Source organism: Anser anser (assembly GCF_964211835.1).
Source record: "Anser anser genome assembly, chromosome: 1".
NCBI classification, from domain to species: Eukaryota; Metazoa; Chordata; class Aves; order Anseriformes; family Anatidae; genus Anser; species Anser anser.
In genome coordinates, this window is record NC_139720.1 from 70,252,060 (window position 1) to 70,263,283 (window position 11,224).

General features: G+C 38.6%; 1 protein-coding gene across 3 annotated transcripts in view; it reads left to right on the forward strand.

The window, feature by feature from the left end:
* The window catches only part of PDE3A (phosphodiesterase 3A), a 266,283-nt gene extending 255,354 nt beyond the window's left edge, over positions 1–10,929 (forward strand). For all 3 annotated transcript variants that reach the window (XM_083821772.1, XM_083821773.1, XM_083821774.1), the window contains one exon: positions 545–10,929. In XM_083821772.1, coding sequence (XP_083677898.1) covers positions 545–792 — 248 coding nt within the window. In that variant the 3' untranslated portion in view covers positions 793–10,929. The remainder of the gene's footprint in view (positions 1–544) is intronic.
* The last annotated feature ends 295 nt before the right edge of the window (positions 10,930–11,224 follow it).

Sequence of the window (11,224 nt, forward strand, 5' to 3'; positions counted from 1 at the left end):
AGTAGTAAATCTCTGACAAGGGAACATAGGAACGGGTTCCCTCCTTTGATTACTAATGCTTACTCAGTTTGTTACTCTCCTACAACACTTCTCAGATCAAAGGCAAAATGTGAGAAAACACAGGATTTTTTTTTTCTAGAGCAGTGAGCAGAGATCTATTTTGGGATGGGGGTTTAATGTCTGTGTTACAGAGTAAGATGATCGCTGTCTTGAAGCACTTAATCCCAAAACAGTGAGTGGAAACAGCTCAGAAACATATTTTGTGCATCATCGTTCAAACACTAGATGTCTCTGTGAGCTATACAGTAAGGGACAGCATGCAGTCCATGGTAAGACAAGGCTGGGGCTCAGACTGCGTGGGAAAAGTTTTCTCCTGGAGGTCTGGGTTGACATGACTTTCTGAGTTTTTAAGGATCTTTAAGTTTGTGATTTTAAAAATCTGTTGGTGCAATTCCTGTATGTTATAACACACCCTACTTCCTACACCTTCAGTCTGTTCTCCTTCTTCCCTCACAGAACATTAACATCACACGGTATTTTACAGGAAAGAAGAAGTTCAAGAGGAGGAAAATCTACTGTCAGATCACTCAGCACCTGCTCCAGAACCATAAAATGTGGAAGAAAGTAATTGAGGATGAGGAGAGGTTAGCTGGAACAGAGAAGCAAGGCGCAGAGCAATCCACACTGCACCAATCTTCAGAACAAATTCAGGCCATCAGGGAAGAGGAGGAGGAGAAAGGGAAGCCCAAGAGGGATGAAGAGGAGGACACAACTGTAGAACCAAACCAATGACAATATTTACAGCAGTATTTTAAGACAGATTGACTTGTGCACAAACTCTTTCTCAAGCCAGCACAGCATTTAGACACAACACTGTAGAAGTATGGGATTATGCGCCTACAGCTGTTTAATGTGTTTCTCTTTCCTTTTTATGGTGAGGTACATTGTTTAAACTCCTATGCTCAAGGAAGCTTTCACACTGAGACACCGGCTTTTACAGACTTTCTTTACAGAGATTTGGAGGTGGGGGTGGGGGATGGAATTATATAAATATATATATATATGTATAGCCAGGGTTATTGGCTGCGCACTTCAGCAAAATAGATTTAATGATATTTTATGGTCACTGTGATATTTACAGAAGGAAGTTATCTAAAGAAATGCTGCTTCTAAAGCACATTTGTAGTTAACAGCGAGGTACCAGTTAAGTATCTTTTGCTCTTAATGCTGAGGGATAACAGTTCCAAAGCTTTACATGAATGCCGATGTATCCTGGCAACATATATGTGTGCGTGAGGGGGGTGCTTGTGTGTGTGTGTGTCATATAGCATAGTTTGAGTTCTTATTAGACTAGCTGTAGCACATGTCCTGATACATGACAATGAACAGGAGGCGTGAATTTTAGAGAATTTGTGCCCATGAGGAAGCTGGAGCCCTTTGTGAGGAGCTCTGTGTTTCCCGTCATCCTCCAAGTCCTGCGTTGCACACTGGCTGCAGGCAGCAGCCTTGCAGTAGGGCCCATGCTAGCTTCGTCTCTGTCTCCTCCTCCTCCTCTTCTGGCATTTCTCAGACTGCTGGCGAAAGGGAAGTGCCGGGGCGTTTATTTCCAGGGAGGCTTACGAGGGGTTATGCAGCACACTGCTCTTGTAAGGATCTGGCCCTCTGTCCACTTCTGAGTGTGTGAATGGCATATATGTTTGAGCAGGAGAGAGAAGAAAGCAAATGTACGTGCACATATGGAAACTAGAGGCACACTGCCATCTTTCCACCCTAACCGTATGCCTCCATGCATCAGTGGCCAAACATAATGATTTTGGAGCAAAGCTAAGCCAACGTTTCTTGAGAGCAAAAGAAGGGGAGCATGGGGGTCATGTCTCAAAATAAAATGCGAATGTTGCATTAGGAGAGGGGAGGGAGAATGGTGCCAGTCCTGCATATGTCTCAGCAACCACTCACATGAGCTTCAGAGAGCTTGTTTTTCAGTGTGAGGGCTGGTTGGGAGCAGTTTGTAGATGGCGTTCTGCTTAGAAGCAGTGTGTTTGATCCCACCAATACACTTACTTTTTGTTTGCTGTTTTCTTTTTTTTTGTTTGTTTGGTTTTGTTTTGGTTTTTTTGTTTTTTTTTTTTTTTTTTAATGAGAGGAAAAGATCGGGCCTGTAGAAGAGCAGATATTTTTGTTTTGTTCTGTTTGTTTTTCTCTGTTGTTTATGCTGTGAGCCAAACGTCTATTTAAAAAGTTGAATATTCACCTTCAATATTTTATTTCACAATATTATATTTGTCAATGATTAGCTATCTAGATGTAAATATGGAGAAATTTTTATGGGTTCCTGTAGATAATGATATCTTTAAGAAAAAGAAAAAAAGAAAAAAAGTTGGTTTTTTTTTGTAAAGCTAATTTTTTTAAGAATAAATACAAAAGCATTTTTATACAGTGTAGCCATTTTCAAACCCAACAAATAAAGTCTTGAATATGTGTAAAACCTTCTGGGAAGCCACTGGTCTACAGGATCATGGCTTTAGCATATTAATGCTCTTTGGGACTGGCAGTAGCAACCAGTACCACACAATTTACAGGTTGTTGTTGTTGTTGTTTTTCTCCACAAAAATAATTATATATATATATATGAAGATCAATATCTCTCAAAAATGGTTTGACTACATATGTTTTTTATATGCTAATCTTGCAGTCCCTTGCCAAGAAGAGAATTGCTTATGGGAGTGAGAATGCTTGAAAGGAAGAGTTCGTAGAAGTCCTTTCTATATTAAATTGCTGACATTGCATCCATCGCTTTTTGCCATTGTTATGCATTCACAGTATTTCCTAGTCCTACTGATACCTCCCCAAAAATGTTAGAAAACCCTCTCTATCAAAGCCAATATGTGTTGTCAGAGTTTCTTTTTGCTTTGCATAAAGAGGATTGTGTTTTTTTACCAGCAGAGAAGATGTTTGCATTTTGACGGAATGACTGTAGAGCATGGCTCTGGATGCTCTTACCAGCAGAAAAATTTAGTCAGTGGTTTTCGGTGAAATCAGAAGAACAAAGATCCAAATTCCACTATTGTTTTAAAGGGAAAGGATAGAATTAATTCAAAAGAAAAAGTGTCATCACTTGAGTGTTCTCCAAGATCTCAGCAAGTCTCCACCAATTTCAGCTTGCATTGTTTTCATACCTTTTCTGTTACTTCAATTAACCATTTAATTTGGGGTTTTCTTGTACAAGTGACATGCATATGTTATAGTGCCAGAATTATTTAATGTGTTTAATTCTGCCCTTAAAAATTAAACATAGAGATGCTTTAAAATATCACATCTCTATGCATATTTTTCTTCTTTTTTTCAGTGCATGCTCACTGGAACTGGATTTTTTATATTGATTTTATATTGCTTTTGCTAGAAGAAGAAAAAAAATTATTACACAAAGTGTCAGTGGGTGTCCACTTGGTAAAATTAAGATGAACCAATCAAGAATGAGGCCAGTTCCCATGACTAAAGTTTCATTAACTCATCTAAGCAAATATACAGGGTTGAACCAAGAAAAAATATCCTAAAAATTTTCTGAAAGGGAATTATTTTATTTTTGTTATTCATCATTTTTGGTTGCCAATAGGTAAAATCATTGTCTGCTCTTATGTGTTAAGCTTTCTTTCTATAATAACAATGCTAACAATGCAGCTGTTATAAATTACTACATTGGTACACAAGCCTATTTGTGGGTGCAGTTTGATTAACTCGGGTCTTTTACAGTATGGGAATTGCTGACAGGCAATTTATCCAAACTGCTAGCAAAGAAGCAAAAGTATCTGGGACTGGGACTGGTGATTTTTTTTGCATTCCACATAATTAATGGTAAAATCTAATTTCTGCAGGTATTCACTCCTTATCAATCTGATTTTGCATCTTTGCAATGTATTTCTGGGAAAAAAAATGAACAGGGAATTCCCCAGGTTGGTTTAAATATAACACAAAGAAAATATCAGAGATATTTTTCATCAAATGTGTGAATACATTTGTTTGCCTTTTTTTTTTTTTTAAAGTAGATAGTGAAACAGACTGGATTTTAATTTTTATTGTTGTTGTTGGTTTTTATACTAGTCTCTTGTCCAAAGGAGGCAAACCTTTTGACATGCAGTTACAGCACTGTTTTTGAGGCTAGACCTTGATGGTTTTCCACTTTGTGCAATCCTTTGGAGCTGCAAACCCTAAATAAACCACAACCTGTGCAGTATGTGGGTGAAAAAAAATGGAAAGAAAGAAGAGAAAGAAAAAGAAAGAAGAAAGAAAAGGAAGGAAGGAAGGAAAGGAAGGAAGGAAGGATTATATCATCGAAGTGTTCAGATTTCTGGTAGGATATTTAAAGAGTTGATCTGGGTTTCTGGTATGTACATTGTGTAAAGGGGTTCATCAAATGCTAGAGAAAGTAAGCCCTATTTAAACAGTGTTTTGCAGTTTAAAAAAAATATATATATGTATTTTAGTTTTCAATTCTTTAAAAACAGAGAGGGAGAGAAGTATCAGATTATGTTTTCCAGATTCAGTGTTTTGCTTTTTCCACTGTAATGGCACCTGGGGGATGATCCTGTTCCTTTCTAGTCTAGGAGGTTTGCTGTTTCCTTAAATTGGAGGCTTTTTGTAGGAATTGCAGCTTCTTGTGCAGTGAGAAGAATGCTCTCCTCATCACTTGGCAATTACATATAAACCCGTTTGTCCCCATATTCCCAGTTTGCTTAGTAGTCACATGATGTTTACTCTGGAATATAACTTCTCTTTTTATGCTTGTAGTGCAGAAGGAACACAATGAAGTAGAGATTATGAAAGCCTCAAATTAATTGTTTTATTACATTTTCTCTTATGAGGAGTCTAAGACTTTGGTTTTCAAGAACCCAAAACAATGTCTGGAAGTAAAAATTTCTACCACTTTCAAAGTGTCATAGTTTACTTCTTATGTTCTAATTTTTGAGGGAACCTGGCATTACATGTTTCATTTGATGTACAGAATGTGTTGACACACCTCTAAAAATCAGTTGCTTCCTCCAGTAGAAAAAGCATTTGATGTGGTGCTGTGAGCCATAGATCAGAAATAAGTTGTAGGAATCTACTAGGAAAGAGTAATTCTCCAGTGTTCCTTGCAGCATTTTAAATTTCCTTCCTCTGTAAATGAAATCCCTTATGGAAAGATGGAGAAATGACTGTGTGTCACCAATACCCTCCCCTGTGACCTTGTGCAGGGTGCTGGCTCTCCTTGCAAATGACTGTCACATTCTGAGAATAGATGGTTCCTAGGCAGATGTGATTGGAGACTGCATTTTTAACATATGTTTTTAGATACAAAAATATTTTTGAAAGTCTGGACCGACCTCTCTACTTTCCTTCCCTCCTTCCCTCCAAAATGCCTCTGGTAGTAGAATGCAGTGTGGAGAGGCCAAGGTTCTTACCAAACTGAGCATCAGTCGGTGGTACAGCCCACGAGCACTTCCCAGCCTATGTTCCGATGTTCCTATGTCTGGGCACCTCCACACACAGTGCTTCATCCATGCTACCGAGCTGTGAACTGAGTAGGTGTGGAGTGGCTGTCAGTTTAGGTACTTGACAGGCTGGGACTTAGGATGTTAGAGAATTTTGTCTATTTTCAAAATGAACCTTAAGCACTTCTGAAAAAAATTGTCATCAGTGTAATTCAGCAAAAGGTTTGTGGTTGGTCCCAGGTTTTAATGAAGTAGTTTTGCAAAGCCTCATTAGTTACCTGGCACATCCTGCTTGGCCTGTGTGGGGGTGTGATCCTGTGGTGGGGCGATTGATGCTGATGTACATGGGTGGAGGTTTGAATCCACCCTCTCACTGATTTTCCATAGGCACTGCCAGAAGTGCCAGTCAATGTGAACCTGGGCAGGCAGCAAACCTGGCTGTGCCCAGGGCTGGGACCCAGAGCAGGCACAAGATGCTTGACCAGCAAACAGCCCAGAGAGACGCATCGGCTGATCCAAGTGTGGGAGAGGCAACGGAGGTGTGCTGCAGTTCATTCTAGAGAGGAACCATCTAATAGAAAGGACACTCAATAGGCTGGGAGGGCAGCAAAGAGTTTGTGGCTTTTCTTTCTCAGAAAGCAGAGGCTTGACTGTTGGAAAACCTTGTGATTCATAAAAGGTAGAGTAGTTGCTATTTCTTTTTCAAGCACTGTTATGGTTGAGATGTTCCAGAATTACATGTTTAAAGCAAAAAGGTTTCAGTTTAAGCACGAGCATGAGAATCTTGAGCATTAAATCAGGGCACGTGCCTCTCCCTGGTCTGCTGCAGGTGGGAAGCAGATGTGGATGCTCGCTTGTTCTCTCTAGTCTTGGACCTGGATATTGGTTTGAGAAGTTGGGTATTCCTCGGTTGGCAGCACAGTGCTGCTGTAAGTAGTCTTTGAGTTCAGACATACAGGGAGAGTCAGAGTAGCAATTCATAGGAAAGAGAAAAGGAAAATACAGTCCAGCATGAAACAAATTTTATCCAACATGCTTAATTTTCCTTTTCTTTCAAAATCAAATGTTAATCCCATTGGAGTGAAGTAAGCCTGGAGTTTCAGGGTTTTTAGCTGATGTTGCAGCATTAGTCAAAATGGTCACAGCATTAAAGAGAAATGTTCACATTAACTAGGGCAGAGGAATCTTCTTTTCAAATTTTAAGCGACTGAACAAATAAAAGCACCCTTTGACATCTGAATGACTTTTTTTTTTTTTTTTAATGTTAGTAGGAGTAAAAGCCTATAAATTTGAAAGGAAGGAGTAAAGAAAATACGCTTATGATGTGTTCTCAGTGTTCAGGCCTCGTGAAGAAAATGCACCTGTTAAGTGTTGTTGAATGGATGAGGAAATAATTGAAATCAAGGTGAAAACTATTTTAAGCAATCATTGGAAAAACTAGCAAAAATATAAATTTTTGAAGGCAAACTTTGAATTAGAACAAAATAGCACCAGTACGTTTGAGAACAACTGAGTAAGATAAATCTTTCTTTGAATTTCATCACTTTCATTTAGCAAAACAACATTCCTCTGGAGGTAAATCAAAGCATGGTTTTAGCCCCTGCTGTGGTAGTTATTGAATCTCCATGTTGGAGGGAGCAGTGCAAGAGTTACCCTCCATTTACTTCCTAATTATAATTTATTCAGAGCCTTTTAGTGTGATTTGCTTGGCAGGCAGGTGATTTTTGATGAAAAAATCATCACACCTCCTCAGTAGGATGCAAACGTTGCCCCTGTGAGTCCCTGCCTGAAGTCTTAGGGAGATGCAAACTCCTCAGGAGCTGGCAGGCAGATGAGCACTGATTTATTTCTGGAGAGTCCATTCTCACAATGGCAGATGGGGTAAAAGCTTGAGCTAGTTAACAATACTTCTTTGGCAAAACTGAAACAACAATAAGCATTGCACAGCTTGAAAGCTTGCCAGTGTCATTTAAGGTGTAAGCAGAAATTTCCCTGAGTGCTTGCAGATGTAAAACAATTCCTTCTTAAAGGTGATTAGGTATAATCAACCGGCCATGTCAGTGGTCTGTTGAGCTGAAGTATGAAGTAAAAGAAGGATTTTTGGTTGAAGTGTTCTAGTCCTCATCAAAGAAAACTTTTCTTGGTGCTAGAGGAGGAAAAAATGATAATATTTATTTCAATTGAGATTTTTTAGGTGGCTGTACTATGCTTGTTGTTTCTTACTTCCTAAGCTGTGCTTTGTGGTATGTCCGGTGTGGAAACTGGACAAGAGGTGAGACCTGTCCTGCTGCTGCTGGCATATGAGACCTGGATACACTCAGGAGCACACCAAAATTTGCAGGCATGGGAAATCTTTTCTCCTAGCAGTGACTTGGATGGGAAAACACATGCGTTTCTGTTTTCTGGCTGTGTAGAAGCATAAGAGCAGACATAAGGGACTTTGCCACAGCTGTGGGCTGCATATCCTTTTATGACTGAAATCTCCTGTCCTGGCTCAAGGGCCATAGAAGTCAGATTAAACAAGCAAGGTGCAACACATGCCGTGGCCCCAGCAAGGCAGGCATGCATTTGCTCTCACATCTTCAGACTTGCAGCAGGAGCTGTGCTCACACCGTCAGCCTGTGGATGGTGGAGGATGCAGCAGGAGGGAACAAATGTCAGATTTCAGAGTGCTGTTGTCAAAGTAGCTGGAGAAATACCTGTGGATAAAGCAATCCAACTCTATACCCACCTCGCCATGGTTGGCTCACGGCTGTAGCCCCAAGCGCAGTGAGCTTAGATGCTTTGTTTCCCAACACCGTCTTCCTTTATCACAGCGAACACTTGCAAACAATTAATGTGAATTAGCAATTGCTTGTTGCTTTTAAATATTTATTTAAAGGAGAATTGTTTTTGTTATGTTGTTCCCCGACCCCAGTCATTTTTCCCCCATGCTTTTATGAAAAGGAAAAATAAATACAAAAATAGGTCTGTAATGTGAGCAGAGAGAAAGCAGTTAGTTTGCCAGGCATGTACATACTTTTTTGGATAGAAAGCCTATCGTCTGCTAAAGCTATCTTTTCTTTTTGAAACTCCTCCCTGATTCTGACACACAATTAAAATCTATATTTGTATGCAAAATTTTCATTTTAGGTGTTTATAAACCTTAATGCAGTACTGCAGATGGTATCTAAAAGATCAAAGACAGCATTTATAACTGCCATGTGGTGTTGATGGTATTTTTAATATTTCAGCCATGTCAACATACATTTGGTCATTACTTTTCTAAAGTCAAGTCTTTTCTTGAGTAATCAATGTAAGATGTTTGCATGATGGAAAGTAATTTAAGTTCAATTTTAAAAAAGATGTAATTCATACTGTAGGTTATGTTTATTTAACAGATAACATTTTCACTGAGGGGTGGCAGTTTATTTGTTCTTAGTGCTTTTGATAGAAGAACATCTGGGACATTTTCCAACAGAAACACATTTTCTAACCTTTGCCTCAGCAACTCCAGTGGAAGTAGTACCTTTCAAAAATGATGGTTTTCCAACACAGTTTTGCTATCTGGCTAAAAATATGCAAGTATGCACAACACATACAAGCTATATTTAAATAAATAAATAAATAAATAAATAAATAAAATCCCATTTTCATTGCAGTAATTAAAAAAAAATCAATCCAGCAAGGTCAAAACACTTGCTGAATTAAAATTTTGAGTGTGTTGGTATAATTGACATGCTTGCTTCCTGACCAAATTTTGGGGCCAAATCGTACAAATTTTGTATTTTCAAATCCACAAAAGGCCAACTGAGGTTTCTGAGTTCAGAAAACCCTGAGGAATTGTTATCTCCCTTCATACCCTGTGAGCCCTTACTCTTGTTGACTCCCAGCGCTGCCTTGGGACCCCAGGGCACTGTGCTTCAGAAAGATTTTGTGATGTTCATTCAGATTCAGCTTGAGCAGCACATTGCTGCAAATCACCACTGAATTTCCAAATTAATCCCTCCTGGATTTTTTCACCTCTGAAGGTGAGAGAAAGGGGGGAAATGTAATTTTTTTACGGCTGCATTTGGAAAGGGTTTTGGATACCATTGTAATTCCTTTGAAGCAATATTTTGAAAAATAACTGCCAACCAAAGTGGCAATGCAGAAAAGTGCCATCTTGTTCAGGATTTGTACACACCAATTTTTAACACAGTGTTCTTTTCACTAAGTACTACATATGTTAATTTATATTTATATATTGTCAATATTGTTGTAACCAAGCTTCTCCTTTTTAAACACTTCAGGAAAAAGGCCTTGTATTTTTAGGTGATTTTCATAAATGGAATAATTCTTTTCCTGTCACTAGTATCTTGCACTCAATACATGTAGCAATACTTAATATATTCTCTTCACAAGTATTTGTTAAGTGATTTAGTTAATGCCTGATAAATGTTTTGTACAAAATAGATTCTGTACAGGAAAAAAAATCTTTTAGATAAACATTATTTATTTTTACTGTTTTGTAAGTTAGACACTATAATGAAGCTCCTTTTTGCCAGAATTACTGGAAGTGCCTCTTGGTAAAATGTATTATACAGTAAATATGTATTCAAAATTATTAGAAATACTTGTCACAAAATGAACAATGTGGATGTTGCAATGTGAAGACAAATGTACAACATAAATATAATTCTGTGGTATCCTGTTCGCTGTGTTTCTTTTTCCTTTATCGAACAAATTTGCTTTCAGTGCTCAGCTTTCTGCTTAAGTGCCAGGCAGTGGATGATCTATCACATCTTCAAACTCTGATTCAGTAAGGTTGGTGGGAGGAGTTAAGCAAGTTTTATATCATGTCCAAAATCACATGCTCTCTCTGAGCTTTCAGGAGGAGGGTATAAAATAGGTGAGCATCAAACTGCTGAGGTAACTGATAATACTAGACAATCCTGAAGAAGGATTTCTCTTGGGCGTCATTCATGCTACATAACTTTCAGCATAGACAAGGCAGATTTCTAATTTGTTTCAAGGCCAGTTATGTGACTAAACACCGAGCTGAGCAGAGGGTGAGGTGAGGGCTGCTGGCTTTGTGGTGGCTGCCAAGCTCGCCCCTCTCCTGCTCCTCAGTGTCCCTGTAATCCTCTGCTGAACTTCCACCAGCTGGCCAGCAGCTGTTTGAAAGTGCAGCCATTAAAAGTGGTCACATTTTGCCATTGTGTGTCCTGCCAATGCAGAAGGTATTTTACCCTTACTCCATCTTGTTTTTTTCTCCTGTTTGGGTATGGCAGGGTTATGCTGGTGCATGTGTATCATATATTCCTTCTGAAATGTTTGACTATACCATAAAGCAGGTAAATATTGAATTATCTGCCAGCCCTGCTCTGTATGTGATTGTGACTCTTGCTCACATTTATTGGTATCTGATTATTTGTAACTTGACCAATAGAATTCTGCACTTTATTTGAGATCACTAATAAATACCACATTAAATGCTGCATGACTCAGACAATCTGTTAGAAGGCTTCATTATAAACATCCTTCTTTAATGAAGACCACTATTTCAACATCTGTCGTCTGTCTACTTTTCAGTCCAATATGGACCATACTGTTTGAATATGCTTTATATGTTATGAACTTTTTAGTCTTAGTAATGCAGAGTAGCTAATGTTTCCAGAGAAAATGAAATGTGTCACCTTAATAGTGTTTTCCTTATTAATCACAAAAACAATGTTAAAGTGGGACATCAGTAAGTTAAATCAATTTTCATGCAACTGTTTTGATAAGTATACTGT